Source organism: Pelodiscus sinensis, chromosome 6 (assembly GCF_049634645.1).
Source record: "Pelodiscus sinensis isolate JC-2024 chromosome 6, ASM4963464v1, whole genome shotgun sequence".
NCBI classification, from domain to species: Eukaryota; Metazoa; Chordata; order Testudines; family Trionychidae; genus Pelodiscus; species Pelodiscus sinensis.
The window spans coordinates 9,581,972-9,607,001 of NC_134716.1; the positions used below are offsets into that span (position 1 = coordinate 9,581,972).

The 25,030-nt window shown below is 41.1% G+C and overlaps 1 protein-coding gene and 1 long non-coding RNA gene across 5 annotated transcripts in view; one reads left to right on the forward strand and one right to left on the reverse strand.

The window, feature by feature from the left end:
* Positions 1 to 12,216, forward strand: part of SUSD1 (sushi domain containing 1) — a 90,290-nt gene extending 78,074 nt beyond the window's left edge. For all 4 annotated transcript variants that reach the window (XM_075931417.1, XM_075931418.1, XM_075931415.1 and 1 more), the window contains 4 exons: positions 2,177 to 2,432; positions 5,166 to 5,205; positions 6,119 to 6,212; positions 10,980 to 12,216. In XM_075931417.1, the coding sequence (XP_075787532.1) occupies positions 2,177 to 2,432; positions 5,166 to 5,205; positions 6,119 to 6,212; positions 10,980 to 11,109 (520 nt within the window). In that variant the 3' untranslated portion in view covers positions 11,110 to 12,216. The remainder of the gene's footprint in view (positions 1 to 2,176; positions 2,433 to 5,165; positions 5,206 to 6,118; positions 6,213 to 10,979) is intronic.
* The window catches only part of LOC106732795 (uncharacterized), a 66,680-nt gene continuing 44,093 nt past the window's right edge, over positions 2,444 to 25,030 (reverse strand). Inside the window, exon 3 of the long non-coding RNA XR_012904595.1 lies at positions 2,444 to 2,655. This is a non-coding gene — a long non-coding RNA (uncharacterized LOC106732795). The remainder of the gene's footprint in view (positions 2,656 to 25,030) is intronic.

Sequence of the window (25,030 nt, forward strand, 5' to 3'; positions counted from 1 at the left end):
TTTTTTCTTATATGTTCCCAACTCTCACAAAATATATCCGCTTCATTGTTTATTTTAGACTATATTTGATAATTTAAGAGATGGGATCCAATCAAAAACTTTGACACAAAGTCCCATCTTTACTGTGGTTTGTGATTGATCAGATCAGTAGTTTTGCTTCAGGTTAATGTCTACTTTTTGGACCACGGTTGACTTTTTGGACCACGGTTGTGCCCTCAGTTACTCTGACGTTATTTTGCTATAACTCTATTGGCATAAGTGGAGCTACCCCAGATATTCATGGGTGTAGCTAAGAGCAATTTGCAATTTTCATGTGCAAACAGCATTATATAGCTAATAGGAAATTCTCTTGTAGCCGAGAGGATGTTGAGAAGGAAGGCCTTATGCCTGGGTGCAATCATAGAAGATCCCTTGGGTTTGGTTCCTGGTGTGTTGATTATTCCACTGACATCTGCCTTCTTGCTCTCTCGGGCTCTCCACCACCCTGCCCGGCTGAGTCAGATTCTCTGATCTCCCCCAGACAAGGCACAGAGTTAGGGTTACCACCCCCCAGAAGAGCAATGCAGACACTGAACCACTGCAGGTCTGGAAGGAGGCAGTTCTAGGGCACAGCACCCAGGAAACCCACCCTCCAAAAGGGATCAAAACCCCAGATAAATCCGTCTTTCTCTGTGTAAGAGTTTTACACATAGAAACTGATGAGGATGTTCGCCCTCTTTATCAGTGAAAAAGAAAGATGCACATTTCTCCTCTCCCCCGTAACAATTATTTACACCGAGCCTGATAGTGAACAAAAGTATTCTCAAGTGCAAAATGTAGGATTTAAAAGTGGTTGCAAGTGAAAACAGTGATCAAAATACGTGACTAAGTTAAAATGAAAAGAAAACACATAGCTAGTTCTAAATCACTAAAAACTTATTGCAAGCAGATTCTTACTCTAATGAGGTTCTTGTTCGAGGCATAATCTTCAGGTCAGACACTACCTCTTTTATTTTGACCCGGGTCCCCAGCCCTCTTTGGAGTGTGACAAAGGAAGTGTGTCACTTCCCCTGGCTTAAATAGTCTTTTCCCCAGGGTGGGAATCTTTTGTTCTACATTCTCCCTTCCATGGAAAAATTACCTGGTCAAAATGGAATTCCAGTACCAGGTGGTATGGTCACATGTCTTACTAGTCCAATCACCTCTGGACTTACAGGACAAACAAGGCTGATTAGATCATCCAGTTGTTAAAGCTTCTGGAGGTTAGGAGCACTAACAATGGCCCTCATTAGCACATTTAAAACTATAAACAGTCTCATACTTCATATTTCTAACTTTACATACAAGAATGATACAATCTGCTGGATCTGTGTCTCCTATTTTGGTGCATGTAAAATTGATAGCCTACATGAAGTATTTTGTTTAAATCATCTATGAGGTTTACATATTTATATTTAGGTACCCAAATGATAAAAACTCCTTGAAGTGAATTTTAGCTCTGCTGACATATGGCTATTAAGTGCCTGGCAACACAAGAGACAAGTTACCGTAACTTACGTCTTACTACAGCAGGAAATATTTGGAAGTTAAAACAGTGCAGGAGCCAAAGGATAATGTAACAAGAGTGCAGATCATATACTCTGAGAGTTGCCTTTTTTGGTAGGAGGACATCACACTCTGAAGTTTGTTTAGTGAACTCAAAAGGCAAGTTTCTAATTAAAGCCCAATGGTTGGGAGATGTCATCACTTTCTTGATTCTGGAGCCAGTATCTTTCTGGGAAATCAGGGTCAAATAGGATTTTACAGGCTGATAATGTGTTTCAACTCTGCTTTGGCTATAAGGAGAAAGTTGTGTGCTGGATGAACTGAGCAAATATGCAGCTTGTAGTGATTCATAATTGAGGAGTCTCTCATGAAAATACTAAATTTGCATGCCCTATCATGTTAAATCTGTGTGTAATTTGGAAAATCAGCCTTATAATAGGCACATATAGTCTGTTTTATATAGAGGGCAATAAATATAAAGGAAAATATTTCACCCCCACACAGAAAGGGGTCACCTGACCTGTTAGTGATTTGAAATTATTAAGTAAATGGCCAAACTATATAAAGAATTAAATGCAAATATGATTTTCCCTGTGGTGGTCAGTGAAATTCTGAAGTGAATTCTGATGGTTGCTTTTCTGCTTCATTCTAGTTCTTATCAAGTGATTGTGCTTCCCTGGCTGTTTCAAAGCACATTTTCTTGTGATTCCCTGGCTGCTATGACTTTCTTTGGCAATGACACTGACATGAAGGGATATGTGGCTGCTGAATTTCTGGCCAAGGATGTTGCTGACAACATGCTGATCTCTCTGGGAGACAGACATTACTATGGAGTGTTCTACAATGCTCCCTTGAAGCCAGGGAAGAATTACTATGTGATACTGAGAATTATAAGCCAATGGAATATGGTAATGGGTGTTAAAAATTTTTTCCCTGAGGCTTTGTTGGATGAAACAAGTTTTATTTGGAAAACTTTGTGGGGGGAGGGGGGTTAGCTTTTTGTTCTGTTTTGATTATCTTGTCAGGGACAAGAAGTTGATGGTATAGAATTTAAATTGAAATGTCCTGAAGTAGCTGATTTAATTGCTTGCAGATCTCTTCACCATTGCAATGCAGGAGTGATTTTGGATACTGAAATAAAAACAAAGGAAAGGGTTAGGGATTTAGTACCAACTTCTGACTTCAGGGATGACTGCACTGATTCATAAGCAGTTATGACCCTGTCCTTCCTAGGTGCGGGACGGGTCCAGTGGGGTCGGGACGAGGGATAGCTAGGCGGCCCTGGGGATGGTGGGATAAAGGGCCTCCGTGTGGTAAGTGCTTTTAATTTACAGAGGCCGTAATTTAGCCATATGAAGTCTTAGTACCTGAAAGACACTCAACACCAACATATGTATGGCTTTGTCTACACCTCCCAGATTAAGTGCTGGTACGACAGTGTGCTCACGGCGCCAGCGCTGGCAGAGCATTCTCCCAGCTCTCTGTGTAAGCCACTTCCACGAGGGGCATAGCTCCCAGTGCTAGGAACCTGTTCACACTGGCGCTGTGCAGCACTGCAACTTGCGCTCGGGGGAGGGGGGGTCACACGCCTAAGAGAGAAAGTTACGAGGCAGGAATTTGCCATTGTAGACAAGCTCTCTGATTCTCTTTTGAGTCAGGTGCTTTTACACAAACATATTTTGTTCTTCCATATGACATTGAGAGATGACCACTCTCCTCATTTGCATGTTAGTCTTATAAATAGTAGGGATGTCAGCTGTGGGCCCCCACCCCCGGTTTTGCTGGAGGACTTGTTGTGAGGGTGACATTATTCCTTCATTGAAGAGGCTGCATCGGTGATGGAATAGCGGTGCCAGCGAATTCTTCCACATCCCCTGACTTGAAGTAGTTTCCATTATATACAGGGTTATATGGCTCTCCGCACCTCTACTGTACAAATTGTTTCAGCACCTCTGAGGTGCCTGATGGTTGAGTTTTCAACATTTGAACAGAAGGAAGCTCTTATTTACTAGTTATTGAAGTTAAATAGGGCTGCCCAGTTATTTAAAAAATTAATCACAAGATTTAAAAAAAATAATCGTGGTTCACCAGAGTTTAAATCACACTGTTAAAATACTAGTTGAAATGTATTATACATATTTTGGATGGTTTTCTACATTTTCAGATACACCACATTCTGTATTGTAATCAAAATCGAAGTGTACAGTGCTCGTTTTATATTAAGTAATTATTAGCAAAAAACAAGCCAAAGAATTTTAAATAATGTGGCTAACAATTGCTCCTTTCCTAAGTTACTCAACTTTCAACAACAATGGGAAAGTTGAGTAATTCCTGACATCTGTTGTCAGGAATGCATTAATTTTTCTGGTGTAGATCATCCCAGAGATATTTCACATAATACAGGACTTGAAGTTTCACAGAACAGAACTTTCAAGCCTTCTTTATATATCATAAAGCAACCAAAAAGAACACAATCCTATTCTTTTCCTTTTGCAAATCACCTTTAAATAGTCCCCTGCAATTTTGGAAAGCCAACCCCTGTAGCATTGTACATGACAACCACTGCAGGTCTGTTTTTGTTCAGTCTTTACTCTTTTATCATTTTAAATAGCTAGAAAATCCCATAAGCAAAGACTATATTAAATATCATTGAGATTATATAGGAGCTCAAAATAAAACCCAACACAGAAGTTGTCTTTGTGTGAATGCATCATGACTTAGTTTTTAATTACATGATAACATAACACTGCAATAGTATACCTGTCTAAAACCTTCAATAAAATACATAGACTGGTATTTACATACATAAACCATATCAATATAACATACTTCATGTTAATTGTATACAATGGACTAAGTACTTAACATTTGCTGATGCAGATACATATGTTTGAGGGTGAGATTCAGAAAACAAAACATCAAAAATAGATGAAAACTGATTAAACAAGAATGTATAGAATCTGTCAGTAAAGATATTTTGGATCATTATGCAAAAAACTAGTGTAAGTACTATATTAAAATGGTCTCAAACATCTTATAATTTTTAAAAACAGTGTTCTCTGTAAGCTTTGGCAGCTACCGAGGAGAAATTCAAATGCCACCCAGTTGATTAACAAAGCCCCCAAAGCTGGCAGCATGTGTTTGTACTGGTAGCGCACATCCACACGTCTGGGTGCATATAACAAAATTTATTCCGGGCTTGAATGGAAAAAATTAGAGGGTACATTGTTAGACACCCAGAATGACTGTCTATATTAAACACTGTATAGGAATCTGTACACACGAAGAGGGGGCTGAGTTAAGACTGCATGTGCGATCTTTTAACATTGATAATTTTTAACATTTTAAGCACTGAACTATGCAACTGTATCATCCTCCTCATATAGGGATTTTAGATCTCTTTTGTATAGAAAAGACTGGACGAGGGCTAATTTTCATCAAAGCTTTCTCATTAATCTTATCCTGTATAGCCCGTAGTTGTCTCAGGAGAGCTTGGTAATGTAGCAAAAGTACAGGAATCTACTTCTATTGTAATAAATGTAAAAGTTTCTTTACTGAATGCCTTTGTTTGATGGTGTACATTTGCTGACTGAATACATTTCATGGGAAAATAGTGACACGGCTTCTGTATTCCTTATCAGGTGAGGACACAGTCCTGTGCCGTTTGGGCACAAATTGAAGGTAAGGCAGTTTTTCATGCACTGGGAAAAGAGATGCTCTTGCTGCATTGCCTGTCTATATCTTGCTATAAGCTCACAGTGCTAGCAGTGAAGTCTAGGGGTGCATTATGAAGGTTAGATCAGGTTTTTTCAGCTGTGAGCTGGGACTCAAAACTGAGTTGCCAGAAAGTTCCGGAGGGTTGCAGGGCTGCTCCTGTCCCACTTGACTGGCTGGCCAGCCTTGCCTTCCCACTCCAGCCAATGCAAACGGTGGGGCCCCAGCCCCACTCAGGATGGGCCAAGCTGTCAGGATGACAGGAGTCCTGAGAGGCCACATTTGAGGGGTTGGCTCAGCCACCACAAACGAGGTTGCACCTCTGCTCACACAGCTTTGTTCCAGTTGGGGAGTGAGGCCATACCTGAGTGGTGCAGAACCCAGCGGTGATTCTGTGGTGTTCATATGGATGTGGTTACCATCCTATAAAAAGGAAATGGTACCCACATTGCAGGAATCTGCAAGAGAGGAGTAGCCATTTGATGACTGGAAACAGCAGAATCAATTTGTAGTACTGGAGACACCCTTGTCCCATGTTGTTGACTAAAACAGATGATGATAGAGAAGAAGGATCTTGATTAACTTTGACCATCAAAAGTTAAAAAACCCACCCAAAAAAAAAAAAAACCCACACAGCAGGGGAAGGACAGTGGTAGACAGGAAAATGCAATCTCTTTTGAGAAATATGCCAGTAATCTCATTTCTTTAGATGGCTGCTGACCAGTGGCTGTTAAGCTTAATTACAGCCTGATGGAGCAGTAAATCCATAGTGAGAGTTTAACTTTGATCAGATTTAGGAAGTGAATCACAAGACTGAGCTGCACCACACAGCACACTCTGGAATTCGTTTCCTTGAATTGTTTGATGTTTTTCCTTTCAGATTTATCACCCTCTCTGCAACATGTGACTCTTGCCGGATTAGGGTCAGTCGCTGCGGTCTGCTTTATACTCCTCTTGTCCTTCTCCGCAGCACGGTATGTTACATTAACTATTAACTTTAATTATGTGGCTCTCTTGGGGAGAAACGTTTACACGTTTTGTTTAAAGGAGGCTGGCTGAGAGAGGCTGTTTGATAAAGGCCTATCAGGTAGTTAGGCTCTACATTAGAAGTTTCACCCACACCTTTGCTGTGCAAGGGATCCATTCATTGAACTGACTAAATGATAAAGTACAAGCCCATTTATCCTCAAAGTTTGGAGGGGAGTGTACACAACTGAGAGTATCCAATTCAGGATGAACTGCTGAGTAAAAGTCAGTCACAGCCTAAGAAGGGTGTCCCTCACTTCTAAGGTACTCCAAACCCACCAAAAAGAGAATGTCTGTGTCACCACGATGGCTAACAAGAAGTCAGAAAAGCAGTTTCCTCACATACTCCAGTCCCTCTGTATTCTGATTCCAAAGGACCAGCCCCACACCCAGATCAATACACAAATCAGATCTTAGCCAGAAATGACTCTGTTGCCAATCCTTTAGTATCCAAAAATGAATATAAATAGAAAACAAATAAATAAAAGTTGGGTTAAAGGAATCACATACAATGGAACAATTTCACAGTACTTGCTTCCAGCTCATAGCAAGAGTAGAATAAACTGGTAGCTCATGTCAACTCTCTGGTTACTTCCAAATCATTGGAAGAACCCAGTCCCTTGGTTAGAATGCTCCCATTAATATAAGACATCCAGAAGCATAAGCAGTAGAGAAGCTGGAGTAGAAAAGGTGAGATGGAGGTGTTTCTAGGGCCTTTTATACCTACTACCATGGGGAGGGAATCCCATTGTTCTTAATATGGAAAAGCACCATAACAAAGATGGAGTTTGGAGCCATCTGGACAAGTCACAAGTCCATGTATAGTTTTACCTATTTACAGCAGAAGCTATTATGCACATTCCAGTTTGAATGTTTGCAGGAAAGTCTGTTCAGTGTAGATGGGCGTTTGAGTGTAGTGCCCTTTTGATGAGCCATTCAACTTGAATAGTTCCTTCTCCCATATGCTGGCCAGTTGCTTCACTGATGCTACTCATAGTCAAATACATTAAAATATAAATACTTACAGAAAGCTCATAACTTCAAACACAACAATGATAACGCATGCAAGCAGCATGATTATAGCCAACAAATCATAATCTTCCCATAGATGCTTTACATGCCATATCTTGTACAAGATTTGTTGCAAATATAGAACAGTGGTTGCAACAGTGATTCATGTGATCCTATTTTAATCCGATAACATCGCAGCCAAAACATCAGCAAAAGTGGGAGTTCATCTAACTAGAGTAGGGAATGGGAAAGGAGTTCTCATTAGAGAGATTCAGATCAGAGGGGTTTCACAGTTTAATGGTAGCTAGATAAATGACGTGATATAATGCTGTTCTGAGAACGAAGTAACCATGCTTATTGGAAACGCTGCTGTCCTTTTCATACCTGCGACACATTAAAAGCTTTCTAATTTTGTTTTAAGGAATCATCCAAAGGAGTAGTAAAACTCAGTTGCCTAGTAGGGATGAGCCTTTAATGAAATGCTGAACAAAATCTTGGTATCATTATTGAAGTTGTTGCTTGGGAGATGGTCCTTCATGCAGGAACAGTAGCTTTAAAACTACTCTTCTTCCAAGACAAAGCAAATGATTTTTTTCTGTAATCCTTGCCAAGGGTGGTGTGTGGTTACTGGTAAATGTTCCTTTTAAAAAAAAAAATCATAGCTTTAAATATGTCCATGACAAATTGCAGAGAGAGGAAAGGTTGGGCATTCTTCTTACTTTAGTATTCCATAAGAGGTCAGTTGCCAGTGATTTCTCTGTGATAAGATACAGTGATCTGATCAATTAAGCTGCTTATTGGGCATTCAGAAATAGAGCAGCATGAGAGAGAGAGAGTTCATTTCCTAAAGCAAGGGGGAGCAGAAGGGAAAAGGATTATTTGGGGTTGGCTACGTTTGAATTTGATCTAAATTCCACAGCGAAGGTTCCAAAGCCTTTCTGTGCTCTTGGCAGCATTTCATGCGGAAAGCGATAGCCACGCTCCCGTGGCAGCAAAGCACAGTGATGAATTTCACAGAGCACAGCAGGTTCTTAAACATGTTTGGAAAAGGGTATTGGGCCTAAACCAACCTTCCAGGTCAATTGGGCTAGATTTATTCCAGGGCCTGTGCTGCCTCCTGACAGCGGAGCCACTTGCAGTGGAAAAATCCCACGCAAAGCCTGTTGTGGCAAAACAAGGAGTCAGCAATTGTCTCTCTGTTAGGGGCAGGGGACCAAAGTAGATCAAGTGAGATGGAGAATTTCCTGATATTCCCTGAGCAGCCTGTTTTCGTGGGGATTTTATGGAGCCCCTGACAGAAATTGAAGCTGACCTGTTCCCAAAGGAATGTCTGAGGACATATCTCCACTTGCTATGTCAGAGATCACTCTTCTGATGTTTGATTTAGTGGGTCTAGTAAGGACCTGCTAAATCAAACCCTGAGGGTACTTGTCAATTCGCGAGGAGTGAGAGCGCCATCAGGAGACCTCCTGCTCCTAAGATATCACCACACTCAGCTTAAGATATGTCAACTCTAGCTCTGTTATTTATATAGCTGGAGTTGTGTATTTTAAGCTAACTTTCTGGATCTAATATAGACCTGGCCTAAGAGTGGAAACCCCATTTCTCCTCTGGCCTGGGTACCCTCTCCATCTATGGGTAAAACAATCCCCAGGTTCATGGGTAATGAGTGTCCCTATGTTTTTGTAAGTATCAGTCTACTATATTGCCCATCTCTGGAGACAAAATCAAGGCCTGGGACTGGGCACATTAAAAAGCTTTCAACAATTGCAGTTGAATAGTTGGTCCTTCCTCTCCACAGGGACTGGGCAGTCACCTTGAGGATGAGAAAATCTGCCATAGCTGTAACCCTTGTATTTTTTCTATCTCTAGCCTTCGTTTGATGTTGGTATAGACTTGGTGTGAGTAACTTGCCTCATTTCTTAGTGGGCATAATGGAGAAGGTGCATGGAAATTTATTGTAAATAAGGGCTGGGCTTGACAAACAGTATGCTGGAGTCAGGTTGTCTCTGCTAGCAGAAATAAGCAGCAAAAGCTGGATGCTGAGCATTATGGACAAGATCAATATGGCATGTAAAGATCCGGTTCCATGCGAACATGGACAGAGCATGCTGTATAGAGATTAATTCCTGCAAGCCAGTTGAAAATGTGTGGTATAAAGAATTGTGTAAACGTATTGTCGAAGCTGCCTAAACACAGAGGAGCGTGTTTTTGCTAACAAACAGCTTTATTAATTAATAAAGCACAGCATGAGCCAAACGTGGTCACAGCAGAGCTGGGCCCAGTAAGGCTGCTAATACAATCAATCCTAGTATCTTTATACCCTTAGCAAAACAGTCTGACGTCAGGGCATCCAATTACAGAAATCCTCAATTAAATTTGGAAAAACAAAGCCTTATCAACAAGATGGCGGACAGGTACGAGGGAGTACATCTCCTGTCCCAACCAGCCCAATTAACACATACCAATAGCCCATCCTGTAGGCCTCTTCTCACGTAGTGACAAAGTTCACTCTGGTCTACGTGCTTGAGAGAAAAGCTGAAATGGTTTCTGATACACAAGATGGCTTCTAGCTAAATATGAAAATGGTTTCTACAGTATCTAATGGAAGAGTTTTTGTAAACTAAGTTGTGTGGTCCATCTCCTAGGATAGAGTCTGACCAAATCTATGCTGAGCAACGTGTCAAATATAGAAACCTGAGCGATGAAATCCAGTGTCAAACTGGATGATGTGTTCTCCCAGAACTGGTCATGCTGGTCCGGAAGTGGTGTTGGAGGGAATCCCAACAGTTGGGTTATTATTTCTGTGACTTCCAACACTAGAGATCACCCCCATTTTAATATAGGCCAGCATCATTTAAGTGCCAAATGGTTTGGGTGTCAGCGTCACCTAATCACAGTAGACCACATTTTGAATTCATGCTAAAAACTGCTGATTGACTTCACTGGAATAGTCCAGCTGAATAACAGCTCACCAGTGTAAGTGCCTTCAGAACTCAGGCACGGGAAGAGGGCTGGCACTTGGAGGTGTCTAAGATATTCATTAGCCCAAAGTTGTTGCTTATTAGAATTTCCTGTCATACCCTCTTCTCCATCTGTTACTGACTCCTGACATTGTGCTTCCTGCTGTATGCCAATGCCTGTAGACACACACACGCTTAATGGCAAAACTGTAACACTGTTGTAAGCTGTTTTATACCGCTAGAGCTCAAGAACAAAAATCAGGACCGTGCTCTTCAAAGGACTCTACCATTCTTAGCGATTCTCTCCATTGCTGGGAGATCAACACTGCAGTGCTGGATCTAGGTCCATTTGGTCACTAGTGGGTCTAGTGGAGACTCACTAAATCGACAGATCACTATCCCATCAACTCTAGTATTCCACTGGAATGAGCAGAGTAAGGTAAGTCTACTGGTAGAGTTTTTCCCATCGACCTCCCTGCAGTGTAGACACCAGTAAGTCAATTTAAGCTATATTGACTCCAGCTACATTATTCACATAACTAGAGTACCCTAACTTTAGATCAATTTAACCCAATAGTGTAAACCTGCCCTGAGGAATCTTCTTCCTATACTATACAGTAGTAGGAGAGTTTAGCATTTATATAGTGCCTTCCGTCTTCTGTGGAAACCAGTCCTCCTTCTGTCCTTGAATTCTTATTAATATTTACCTACCTACTTTTTCCCCCCTTTCTCCCTTGCCAGTTCTTATCTCCACAACACAGTCCATGTACCTCCAGCTGCACTGGCCAAAGGATATGAGACAACTATGGATACAGCAGGCGGGGGGATTGCATCATCTTTCCTAGAGATTGAAAGTGTCTCTCTTCTGTAATGCATTCTCCCCCTGGTTGCCTGGAAGACAGGAGGGAGGACCCAGAATCTTCTGTTACAGTCAGTGGCAGTACAATATTGATATCTGCACATCTGCTGCACTGCCTATGTTAATAACTGGAGTGAGTTTGTTTGAAACAGAAAGTGAGATGCTCAGGCCTTCCTTGATTTCTTTATTACCTTCAGCACAGTCTAGAACTCTCACCAAAATTTGTATGTCAGAAAGGACACACAAGGACCTTTTCAAGCCTCCAGGTACAGGCCAAAACCATTTAACCATCCTAGAAATCTGGTATAATAGATGTTTTGGACAATGTTCCCTCTAAAGTTTTCTATCCATGAGTGGAATAATTTTTTTGTGGTCTGAGGCAGGTGCAGATGTGCACCAACAGCAGAAACAAAATCCTAGCTCCAGGTACTCCTCTAATCAGCTTGGCAGCATTTGAATCTCTCTTGAGTGTCAGCACAGGTGCACAACTTAGAGGAAACACTAGTTTGGGAGTATGTTGTTGCTATTACTAATATATTGAAAGAAAAAAATTAAGGCCAGCTAGTATTCTGATACCCTTATAATGAGTATTTTGAAATTAAATGGGTCTAGTTGTGGAGTAATTGGAGTACTCTAGGAGAAAATTGCTATTTGAAAATGAATTGTGTCCATACTCTGTTTTATAATGAGAGAATGCTAACCCCTCCCCCAACAAGTTAAACCCATAAAGCAGCTGCTGCATGACCAAATTGAGCTTTCTATCAATTAAAAGTAAATGTAGCCTCAATTTAAAAAAGTAAGTGTTACAGACTTCAGTAATTATACTGAAATGTGTTCCCACTCAGATGTTCAGGAGATACTAAGGTTTACTGCAAATCTACAAAATGCTCCATGCATCTATGTAACATCCATTTATGTGCAGCGTGCTAAATCAACATTAATGGCTTGTGAATTTTTAATAAGGAGCTACATGTCTTCAACTGCAATTTATTTCAACTTTGTACTTGTCGTAATTTACAGTTGTGGTGAAACATGAATCTCACATGTTGTTTTAATGTAACATCTAGTTTAAAATAAACCTGAGAATAGATAAAGTTAGCCCTTTTGTTGTGCGGAGGATTAATTTTTCCTGTATTAAAGTTTCAAGTACTTTTGATTTTTCACTGCTTCTGTTCCTGTTCAGAAATTACTTGAGAATGACAGCAAAATCTTGCTAACAAGTGAAATAAAGAAAAAGATCTTTTTTGTAGCCTTGTGTTGTTTTGTTTTTCCACATTGACAGTTGTTTACTGAGTATTCTCTGCTCCCTTTCTCTGTATCAGGGTCTACAGTAGCCTTGGTGTGTGCTTAATAGGTTTTGTTTAGTACTGTTGTGGGTGGTTTTGGTTATACAGCTTTTAGCACTCAGAGAGGTTGTATTAAAAAGTGAAGTATTACAGACTTAAGAGCCTACTGCTACTGACTAAAGGAAACTGAAAATAACATGGTAGTCTTTTTAATCTCATCGTGGGGTGACTGGTGCATTTTCAGATCAGTCCACTCACAAGTTTGCAATAGCTGTACTTGGATAGTACTTTTTAATAGAAGATCTCACAACATTTCCAAACCTGCCCTTACTTGTGCCACCGATTAGGAGCTAATAATTTTGTTCCTTCACTAATTCAGAAGAGCTTAATTATTTCTTGTTGCATTATAACTTCATTTTGTCCTTTTGTTTAAAAACTCAACGCAAACCCTAGAGACCTTTTCCATTACTGAAGATAACAACTGAATGAAAATATGCTACATAAACCATGTGCATAAGTTCAGGTTTTGTTTCACCCTGGTCCCAATACAATGGGAGGTGCTGAGCATCGTTGGCTCATAGTGAAGTCAGGGCACAGCCCCGTGTCCCAGCAGGTCAATAGAAATGCAGTTTCTTTCACACTTCACTGTGGAAGTCAACAGCTAAATTAACATTATTTCAGTGTTGCAGAATAGGAATCAGGCCTGTGCGTGGGGGGAGGGACAGGTGCAAATGCACTTCTTACACAGTCCTCCAAGCTGCTCCAGCTTAGCTTCATGCTAGTTCCCAGTCCAGCTGAGCCATGTGCTTCCCCCAGTCTCCCCTCCCTCCCAAACCTGTTTGCCCCCCCCCAAACCCGAAGGGAGAAGAAAAGGTTGATTTGAACCTAATAAATCTAAGTGTGTTCTTTTTTTTTAAATCAAAATGTTTGAGTAAACTAAAATTAATTCAAGTTTTTCATTTTCTTCTAGTCAGTTTGAGTATGTTTCACAAGGGCATGCAAGTGTGTATTTTAATTTGGTCACAAGAAAACAAGCTCTGCTACGCTCCAAACTTTTGCAGGGCCCACCCTTGTATCGTAGAAGTCTTTTCACACTTGAGAAGTAATACTAACTTTACTGCAGCAAATTATTTTAAAGTAGCTTTGTAACCTCATTTTAATGAGGGAAAGCGATAAGTTTTTCCCTGATATTTTTTACAACATCTTGATGATCTTCAGAATTTCTCTCACTATGAAATGCTGCATAATATTCATTTAAAAATACTGATGGGGATAAAGCCAGCATTGAGCTATCGAGTTTCATGGTCTAATTCCGTAGCTGGCGTCAAAATCAAATGGCCAAAATGTTGTGATCTGAGGTTTGTTCAGTCATGCACTCTTGTGGTCTAAACTCTCTTCCCGGTAGACATGTGAACCTCAGACATGCCTAGTGTATATTTCCATCTTGCACACATCAGTGGACACACCACATAAACCTCATCTCATGCGTCTAAGAGTTGTATTTTAAATGGTCTGTCTTTCACAAGAAACACGTATAGGAAAGTTCTCTTCCTTATTAGGTGAAAGAATATCTTGCACCCTATCAGCTCTGTCAGGCAGTGCGGACAGGGCCCAGTGTTGAGGAAATAGATTAAATGGGTTAGTAGTTTCCAATTAGCTGTTTGCAAACAAAAGAAATGAATAGCAACGAGCTTACAGAACAGCCTCTCTGAGCATCCCACCGCAGAGCTCCAATCGGTGCTAAACACTGCCATTGAGACATGGCACACTACCCTAAATTGACAACTAATGTCACCAAGATAAAATAGTTAATCATGCATACAACATGGCTTGTCACTAATTTCACTGCAACGAAGACTGGACTATTTGGGAATATTGTTTTTCCACTTACCTTCTGGTGTCTGTCTGTAATAGTGTAATTTCTATAAACCCTTTGTGACTACACATTTTTAGTATGTTAACACAAAATCATTTTACCAATCACTGTTTCCACTCAAATTTTTAATTAACCTCTCATACACTCTCAGTGCAGGACTATTTGGAACTTCATTAAAAAAATTGCGGTCCACATTTACAAAAAAGCATGTACATACACGCACCCCCCAAAATTCCTGCGTAAGGTCCTGGGAACATAAAGGCAGTCCAGTCCAGTGGAGAAGGCACTGGACTGGGACTGAAGACCTGCCATTAGCCTCCTGTGCGACCATGGACAAGACTATCACCGCTCTGGCCGTGCAATTACAAAATCTGGTCCCCTGTCTTTACCACGATGAAAGATAACGAGAACTAGTATTTTTAATCTGTGTGTCAAAGAAATTACTGGGAGCAGGCAAGAATTTTACAAAGCTCCTTTAATGGAAATAGCAACAGTTCTTCATCCCCATGAATGTTCTCAACACTGGTTTACTGAAGCAGCAACTTAACTTGGGAGAGGTGCAGATAAAAAACATTAATATTTAGAACTTGTCTTCTTTGGAGAACTTTCCAAATCCCTTCTGATTTAGGAGCCTCTCTCTTCCCTGGACATTTGCTCATTTGCTTGGATGTTTTCTTAACATTTTAAACCTAAAAAATTGTATGTGCTGGCCAAACAGCTTTTCATAAAAAGATAAATATCTACTAAAATGAGGGTGACCATGGTTAACTAGACACAATCATGTGAAGCTGGAGTCCACATATTTAAACATACAGAAAAAGTAAATCACATTCCCGAGGCCTCCAGTACCAGTCTGGGGCTATGTCTAGACTGCAGATCTTTTTCCGCCTTTTTGGGGGGGGGGGGGGGGAGAGGCTTTTCTGAAATTCGGTCCGAGTACATGGGACCCAATTTTGGAAAAATACTCCTATTTTGGCACATCCCTTATTCCTCTCACCTCTGTTCTGAAGAAGCAGACACATTCCCTACATGGCAGAGTTTTTCCAGGATACCTTTAGTATCCCGGAAAAACTCTGAAGTCTAGATATAGCCTGGATTACCCTGCTATAGCTCATAGAAGGATTTACACAGACTGTATATGGACTGCCTATTTGGACTATCCAAAATCAGTTTAAATAACTTTTTGCAGCTCACGGTCTCTACTATGAAACTGACCTCCGAACTTTATTCGTAGTGGTGTGTCGTTAATGACAGTATCCTTTTCTTTTAAAATAAAACTTAGATTAGTTAAAAAGAATTAGCTGTAAAGCACATATGTGGGTGTGAGCTGAAGTATTTATTGGATGGCTGGATCCTATGACCAATCCCTTGGTATTGGTGAACTTTATATAGGCTTACTTACAACAACTTTCAGTGATCCATCCAGAGAGCAAGTCAAATACGAGGAAGTTCAATGCTGAGTTGCTTTAAAGGAACTGTGTTTGTGTCTTCTGGGTAATCAGCAAGGTATTGTACAAGCTGTTTTGTTGCTGGGGTGGTGAATCCTCTGCCCCACTCTTTGCTGTTTGCCCTGATTTGAGCAATCTCCCTGTGACCTCTCCAAGCACACACAGATCACGCTGACATTCAGCAAGTGGAGACTGTGGTCTGTCCTATGTCTCTGTGTATTGGATTTTCAGATTAGAGTAGAGCCCTCTAGGAGTGGGTGGAAGAAAAGCAGGGTACAGAGGTATAGATAATTCTGAGATTATGAACTCTGCTCTAGCTAGAAATCTTTCTACAGTAGAACCAAACTGTCCTGGAGCAAGTTACAGGGAGATGTGCAAAGTGAAATCTAATGAAAATCAGATATCCAACTTCCATCTGTGCCTTTGAAAATTTCCCCTTGATGCTCCATGTGCTCTCACCCAGCCAAAATCATCATGATTTTGTCATTCACTCTCCCTGACTCAGTCCCTCCTTTTTCCCCACCTGCCTTTGTCACATCCGTGTCTATTGTTAGAGGGTCCCTGTCCCAAGGGATTTATAACCTCTCCCTCTGTGCTGTGCAGTACCTCACAACTTTGGGCTCTTGCAAGATGGGAAGAACAGCACAACGTATTTCAGATTGTTTCTCCCCCTCCCCCCACCGCCCAGTTAAAACACCAGGGGGATATTGAAGTATGAACAATTGCAGCTGAAATGTTTAGTCTATGCTGCCTTGGCTAGGGAAAGTCCAATAAAAAGTCCCCTTTGCTTGCTCATGAAACCTGCATGAAATATTCACTGAAAATCAGTTTGTTCAAGATGCCAAATTTCATCACCCTAAAAAGGGAACCCTCGGGCTACCTCCAGCCTGAGTCTTGCATAAGCTTGCTCCTCAAACCCCACCGTCCCCGTTCTGGAAGGTCCAGCAGAGCCAAGTGGGTATTTCTGTCTCCCTGATGTTCCTCACTGCTCACGCTGCCAAGAAAGGTGCCAATTGTGTAGGTGGTTTTTCTGAGGCAGAATCTGTTCAGATGCCATCTAAAAATGACAACATTGCCTTTTGAAAGCTGTCCGAGTGTTGCACCACATTTAGGTTAATCATAAAAGGTCTGGCACAGAGACTTTTGTAATTTCCCAGCAGTGCTGAGAGCCAGGAACACAGTAGAATCTCAGAGTGGTTCCTAATGCTGAACAACATGTTACAGTTCTTCCAAAAGTTTACAACTGGCCATTGACCTAATACAGCTTTGAAACTTTGCTATGCAGAAGAAAAATGCTGCTTTTCACCATTTTAATATAAATGAAGCAAGCAAGGAAAAGGTCTCTTTACTTTGGCAAATCTTTAACTTTTTTTGTTTTAGTAACGTATGTGTAACACCGTTCCGCACTGTTTACTTTGCATACTTCGGTCCAAATGAGGCATGTGGTTCACCAGTCAGTTTGTGACCCTGGTGTTTATAATTTTGAGGTTTTTAATGATAATTCATATCAGAGATGATTTTCCTACTGTGCCAGTATGGACGAGCCCTTTGAAGTGATCTGGCTGAGCAGAGCGGGCCGGGTGACTAGAAATGGAGTACTTTCCAAGCACAGAGGCATAATGCAGCACCCCCAAATAAATCTTATAAACCTTGCCAAAATCCAAAGTATCAAAATCCTTTTGTCTTTTAAATAAGTGTATAGCCAGCCAACAAACCTCACTAATCTTACATTATGAAATTTCATTCTGCAGCCACCATTACTAAGTCACTGTAGGTATTTTAATGCCAGATGTGAAATTTACAATTCCTTTTGCATCCACTGAAACACACACAATCCTAAAACAACTGAATGAAACATGTCTGTGCCACAAATGGATGGCAGTTCAGAAAATCTGCTAATAGGCAGCAAACTAATGCATCAGCAATATTTCTATACATGCCCAGCACCGCACATGCCACAGAGACAAACAGATGCATCAATTCTTTTTATGTGATTAAAGCAAGTCAACATAAATTGAATTTAAGAGGCCTAGATATGATCAGATTACATCTAACACCACAACAATATTTTACAACCAGCCTGTTATATATAGTTTAATCTGCCAGATTTTTTTTAATTGCAGCAAAATGGTACTAAATGTAGGCAAACTTATCCCAGGCTTTCAAGTAACTTTGCTGTAAATGCAGGCTGTATAATATATGCCTCTGCTCGTCTGAAAATTCTGAGCCAGATTCTCCCTATAAAATCAGCGTGGTTCCATTTGAAACAATGGAATGATGCTATATTGATGCAAATCAACTGTTATAATTTTACTTGTGACAAGTACAGAGAGATAGGACATATCATGCACTTGCACATTAAACACAACAGCGCACAAACATTAGCACCATGAACAATATTTCCCAATACTTCGGGGGACTATGCACAGAACCCAGTCATTGTACCATTATTTACCTATGTGGTGTAGTTTTACTTGGAGTCAATTCTGATAACTGAGGATTGCAATAATGGTGGGAGCTTCTTGTTTCATTGACAGACAGTAGGAGACATAACCTTTCAGACAACAGGGAGACTTTGCTAGTAGCAGAAGTTGGTCTGTGTCTTCAGGAAGCTCCTGCTCCATTTAATTGCTGGCTACTGAAATAGGTTTGAGAATTCAAGGAGAGCCATCCCGTAACAATAGTCCTCCAACATCCGATTGCTGTAGAGTGGAGGGTATTTTTTTTAAACCTATGATGTTCCAGACCCAAATTAGAATAACAGAGTATATGAGAATTAGAGGCATACATCAAAGTAGGGACTTTTAATTCTTGTGCAGTTCTTCAAAAATAAAAGCTTTCCTACAGTATATCAGAGGGGTAGCAGTGTTAGTATGGATCTGCAAAAGAGGACCAAACTTCAGAGAGGAACTGCTGAGCTGCAGTTCATCTGCAAATTTGACATCAGCAGCTCAGGATTAAACAAAGACTGTGAATGGCTAGCCAATGACAAAAGCAGTTTCTCCTCTCTTGGTGTTCACACCTCCAGATCAGCTGCTAGAAGTGGGCCTCATCCTCCCTGATTTAATTTACCTCGTTATCTCTAGCCGGATTCTTGCCTGCATATTTATACCTGCCTCTGGAAATTTCCACTACATGCATCTGATGAAGTGGATTTTTGCCCACGAAAGCTTATGCTCCAATACGTCTGTTAGTCTATAACGTGCTACAGGACTCCGCGTCGCTTTTGTAAGAAAGCTAATTAGCCTTCACAAAACCCAGTCTGGGGCAGATTAGTAATATCAGCCCCACTTTGCAGATGCAGGAAATAAAGGCACGGTATTTCCTTGGGCTCCTTTGAATCCCAGCCGCGGTGACTTGCCCAAGAACACAGCAAAATGCAGAGCTAGGATCGGAATCCTCAGATTCCACTCTTCCAGCTGTACGATCATTACACACTGCTCTGTTGCAGTTTAGTCATGGAAGGAACGCTGTTTTCTAATGGGACTTTGTGACGCATCTTATTGCCACCAAAAGGCAGTTTCCGTACCCACCTCCCTTTTAACACATGCTCCCTTGTAAAGTTAAAAAAAAAAAAAAAAAAGCAAGCAAGTGGCCTCTCTCAAGTTGCGTTTTGTTTGCAACCTCCATGTCAGATCAGATCTATTGGGCTTCCTGCTGGGAAATATTTTCCAGGAATGAAGGATTTCGTCATACCACATCACCGCTGATAACTGTTGCAATATGATTGATTCAAAAAGTCTGAAATATTTGAATACCCTTTCAGTTATTCACGACAGGCTTTGGGCATTTCACAATGGAAAACCAAGCCATCTGTGATGAAGCATGACCATATAACCTAATGCAATAATGAGGCGTTGTTGTACTGGCAGCATTACTGCAACAGGGATTTAATGCAGTTTAATCTAAATTAACTAAAGGTGTGAATATCAAGTGGATTAGTTAATTCTCTTCGGTGTCCCTGTGCAGCCAAGCCCTAAATCCATGTGCTGTAGCTGAAATGCTCCACTTGCGTGAGCTTTTACTGATTTAAAAGTCTATTCACAGAGTCTCAAACTAGGTAATGTCTTGTACAAACACATCCACCCCCCCTCCCCCTCTCTCTCTCAACAAGTGACAATCCCATTCTAACTCTACCAGTAATGCAGTTTCCTCTTAATCCCCTAAAATCCAGCCTGCCACAGCACAGATCTAGAAATGAGTCTCAGTTGATATTAAATCAGCATGATGGTGAAACTCTTCCACCTAGACCAGTTATTTCTTTGCTACTACAGATGCTACATACAGATGCTTTCTCTTATCCCTGGCACTTTAACCCTATCATTTGCCTTGGTATTGAATGACTGCTAGTTTCTCTTGGGAAATGTATTTAATCAGATCCAAAGTGCACCTTCCATAGCAGTTGAAGGCTCTGTACCCAGGAAGTTCCAGATTTACTTATCCATGGGTCTATGATTTTAAAATGTGATGTGGTTTTTGGATACCTCCATTTTTGCCCAACCTGACACCTAAAAAGTGCTTGATTTTCAGAAAGGGCTGAATACACGCTCTATGCAAATCAGACTCCTTTTTAGATCGCCTCAGGTTGAGTCATCCAAACTACCTACTCACTTTTGACAATACTGGCCCATATCTTTGAAAATTCCAAAGTTTAATAATCTCTGTAAAGTCCTGCAAACCCTTTACACGTAGTACTAAAGGGGAAGCACACGTATCAGGTTTGTGCAAGATCACCAGACCCTGGAGTCCATTTGTATCTGTGACTGTTGTATAAATATTTCCCTCTGTGTTAGAGCCTTTGACAAACTTTTTCAGCCCAACCTTTGTAAAATAAGACTTGTTGAGTGGCAGAAGGGCCATATAAATATATGTACAGCTGCCTGAAGACATGGGAATATGTGTGTTTGCTCTCTCTCTCGCTGTGTGTGTTCGTGTTCATTCCAAACAGCTTTTACATTGCTTTCAGAGTTTCTTTTTTTTCCAGAGAGAAGGAAGAGGCAAGCTACCAGGAGATAATTCCCAAAGCCTGCCCTTGAGTCTTCCCCCAGCTTGCTTGGCGTTTGTATGTATATTTGGCATTGTACAGGACATTGTAGATAAGCATGTTGCTTTTGTAAGTCTAGCTGACAAGTGGGAGTTGCCTTTTACTTCGTCCTGTCATTTCTCGATGGTGCTGTCTTGTCGATTTTCCTGTCACCCATGGACTCCCTCCCACTCTGTTCTAGGGTGATGCACCTTGCAGTCCATTTATCCAGTTTGAGACATTTTGGCAGGCAGCACTTTACCCCTTCCCCTCCCCCCCATTGGATTTGGAGATAAGCTTTTCCAATAAGTCTTTAATCAAAGGATCAGTGCCTGGGTCATTCCTGCCAGAGCCCAGATCCGTAACACCGGCTTTCAGATGGGAGACAAAATTCCAAACTAGAGCCCTAGCTGATTAGGAGAAGAAGCCTGGAACAATGCTAGAGAAATATCTTTGTTTGTACATGTGTTTTAATAATCTCAGGTTTCAAAATATGGCATTTGCATCCTAAGCAACATTTGCTGATCTGTCATTTGAGAAAAAATATCAAAATCTGCTACTGGGTTTAGGAGACTTTCAAGAGGAGGGATTTTTACTCCTAAATCTACTAGCTGCCTTTTGAAAACCTCCACTGTATGGTTTAGAAGAAAATTAATTAATGGACAAACAAGAGGTGCCGCATGTTGCTATGGGCTGGAGGTAAATGTGGGAGTCTGTGGTGTCTCACAGTTTGTACTGAATCGCATTTGCACCATCAGCAAACCGAGACACTCTTGGTTTCTAGTGGAGGTTGCAAGCATCTCTCTAGGTTGGTTTTCTTGCACTCTGTGGCGTGTCTGAATCACTAACAATTGCCACAGGAGTCATCATTTAAGGCTAATACAAGAATACAGGCAGAAGAAAGAAAGAGAAAAAAAAAAAAGCATATCCTTTCCCTCAGAGCCTCAAAGCAAGGTCATTTAGCATGAGGCGGCTGCTCTTTGCTGGGGAGAGAAAGCCACAACCACCATACGAGTCACAGCAACAGATGAAATGGTGCTGAGCTGCCAGACTGGTGAGGGTCTTGGGGGTTTCCTCATTGCTTACAAAGTAGCTTGTTTCTACCCTTGTAAAAAATTCCAAGTGTTGCTACCAGTGACGGTAACAACTTTGGAAGACTCAGTACATGTAATCCATTGGCTTTATAAGCACTAAGTCCTCTAGCCCTGCTGAGAGCAGCCCTAAAGAGTACAGGGGTTACAAGGCCATTAGCCACAGCTCTGAACATCTCCACAGGGGTCACTGAAGGGCCTAACCCATGGCAAGACTGCTGCCAGACAAGGTCCACCTCTCTTTAACTCTGTATGATGCTTCCCAAGGTTGTGTCAGTTGCTCCTTGCTCAATATCCCCTCAGTACAAGTGAATCGTGAGCTGGGTGGAATCGAGAATTGAATGCCTGGACAGGAACAAAAAACAAAAAACAAACCAACCCCCCCCCCCCCCACACACACACACACACACAAAGTCTTCTCTCTCCAGAAAGTAGAGGTGGCATGGCAACAGGTCTGGGGAAACACATTGTTAAACAAAACATGTTCTCAGATTTTCCAATTCTCATTTCTTTATCCAGCTTGTCCATTTTAAATGCTTATCTATGCTAGAGAAATTTGGCAAGATTTTTTCCCATGACTGCTAACACCAGTTCAGCATCTTCACTGGCAACATTGCTCAGAATTTTGGTCCTAATAATACATCCATACCAAAAAAAGCCATTGAAACTAAACCAGTGCTGATGGAGGGGATTGCTGGGTTCAGCTACAAATAGCCTCATTTCTAATCTTGTCCTGCCACTTAATACTGAGCAGCTGACAAAGACTACAAGAATGGAAAATGATAATCCAGTGCTCTTTTGCCTTCCTCAACTACAAGCGAGTCCTTGCTGTATAATAGAGTTAGGTTCCTTTACCGAGGACTTCCATGACAAATCCAGTAATCCCGAGGACACCAAAAAATATCAGGAGTGTGATAAAACCAACAGTGACAGAGGCTGCACATCCAGCCAAGATGCCTTAACCTAGCTAGCCCTTGATCTGCAAGGCGGCTATGTCCCTTTGGAATAGTGATAGAAATGTAGCCGTGTTAGTCTGGTGTAGCTGAAACAAAAAACAGGACTATGTAGCACTTTAAAGACTAACAAGATGGTTTATTAGGTGATGGGCTTTCGTGGGTGATGTATAATTGCATGGAGGTTAGGTCCATAAAAGGCTATTAGCCAGGGGATAAATTGGTGTCCTTGGCCTCTGTTTGTCAGAGGCTGGAGAGAGATGGCAGGAGACAAATCACTTAATCATTGTCTTCGGTCCACTCTCTCTGGGGCACCTGGTGTTGGCCACTGTCGGTAGACAGGATACTGGGCTAGAAGGACCTTTGGTCTGACCCAGTACAGCCGTTCTTATGTGGGCCAGACCCACTTTCTCAGATCTGAGAAAGGAGGTCTGGCCCACGAAAGCCCATCACCTAATAAACCACCTTGTTAGTCTTTAAAGTGCTACATAGTCCTGTTTTTTGTTTCATGTCCCTTTGGAGTTTGCCTTGGGGATGAAATGGCATTCTACACAACGCTGCTGCTCTCTCCACCAGATAGGGGCCTATCAAAGGCACTTTCCTGTACAATTGCAGAAGATCATAGAGAACTACCAATCCCAGCTGCTTAAAAAACCACGAGACAGTTCCCAAAAGTTCACAAGATCAGCTTAAAAATAAAATCACAAGATTAAAAGAAATGTTTTTGGAAATTTCACATTTTCAAACTTTTTCCTGCCATCTGAGGGCTAGAAACTTGCTACTTTTCTTTAATAAGAGGAAAGTTGAGATTTTCACTTATTACCATGTTTCCCAGAGCTGTGGTTTAGGACCCCACCAAAGGCTATGAGACTAGTGATTACAGATTTGGAAGCACAGAGAGCCCTGAGCTATAATTCCGCAAACACTTACAGACACAATTAACCTAACTGCCTTAGTACTCCCCCTGCATTCAGTGCAATTACTCCATGCCCTTAAAGTTAAAGCTCTTTTCCCCGCTGTCTGTCCCTTACACATATCAAACACCTGAGAACATTAGAAACTGATATAATTGTAACCATGCAAGGGTGTTTTTTTTTTTGAGTGTTTTTTTTGAGTGTTTATATTTTGCATTTGATTGAGCCTGGACAATGAAATTAGCCATTTTCATAGTTTCTTCTCCAGACAGAGATCACGTTCTCCTGCACTAGCACAGTGCAGCCGCATTTGGATCACAAGGGTAATTATGTCAGTCGCTCTAGCGTGTCAGTTGGTATTTATCTTAAAACAGCTCCATAGGAAAGAGGTTTTTACAAATGGTAACGATTGTACAGTTCCGACATTTTGGGCAAAATTATGCAAGCACAATCCCTAGCTATGAAAGATGAGACTACAACAAAAAAAGCAACTACAATCCTTCAAACCACACTGTTAGGTTTTTTTCTACATTCACTTATTTATCTGAAACAATTGCTTTCCCCTTTGGTTAGCAAAAACCATATCACTGTCTGAAGTTCTCTCCCCATATGCTATAATGCCTCTTTTTGTAATCTTTCCATGGATGATTGATTCACTGGGGGTTAGTTGTCTGACACAGAATTTTATTCAGATTATGAACTTCTCTCATTTCCCAAATAAGAATAACCCATGTTGTTCCATAGAACACATCAACATTCCAGACATACGTTAACCTATCGCAGTGTTCTCTAGCTAATCCATACAATATCACTACTGCTATTTCTCTGAGGTCATGTTTAGACTACCCTCAGCTTCCGAAAGATATGCAAATTTGGCATGAATTTGCATATCTTCTTCCGCTCCCTTTTTCGTAAGAGGTTTTTTTAAGGAAAAAAGCAATCTAAATGGGGTGTTTGCACAAACCCCCCGTTTTTCGAAAGAACCCTTATTCCTCAAAAAATGAGGTTTACAGAGTTCTTTCGAAAAAGGGGGGTTTGCTCAAAACCCCCCCCTTTTCAACTGCTTCCCATCACCCCGGAAAAAATTTCTTCCGAAAAAGGGATCGGAAGAAGATATGCAAATTTGCATATCTTCTTTCGGAAGCCGAGGGTAGTCTAAACATGCCCAGAGGAGAAGCTGCATTAGTCAGTATCTTCAAAAACAAAGAGGCGTACTGGTTTTTACCCATGAAAGCTTATGCCCAAACAAATCCGTTAATCTTTAAGGTGCCACAGGATTTCTCATTGTTAATACTAACAAATTGTCAACACTCATCCTGTGCCCTTCATCGGAGGATCTCTA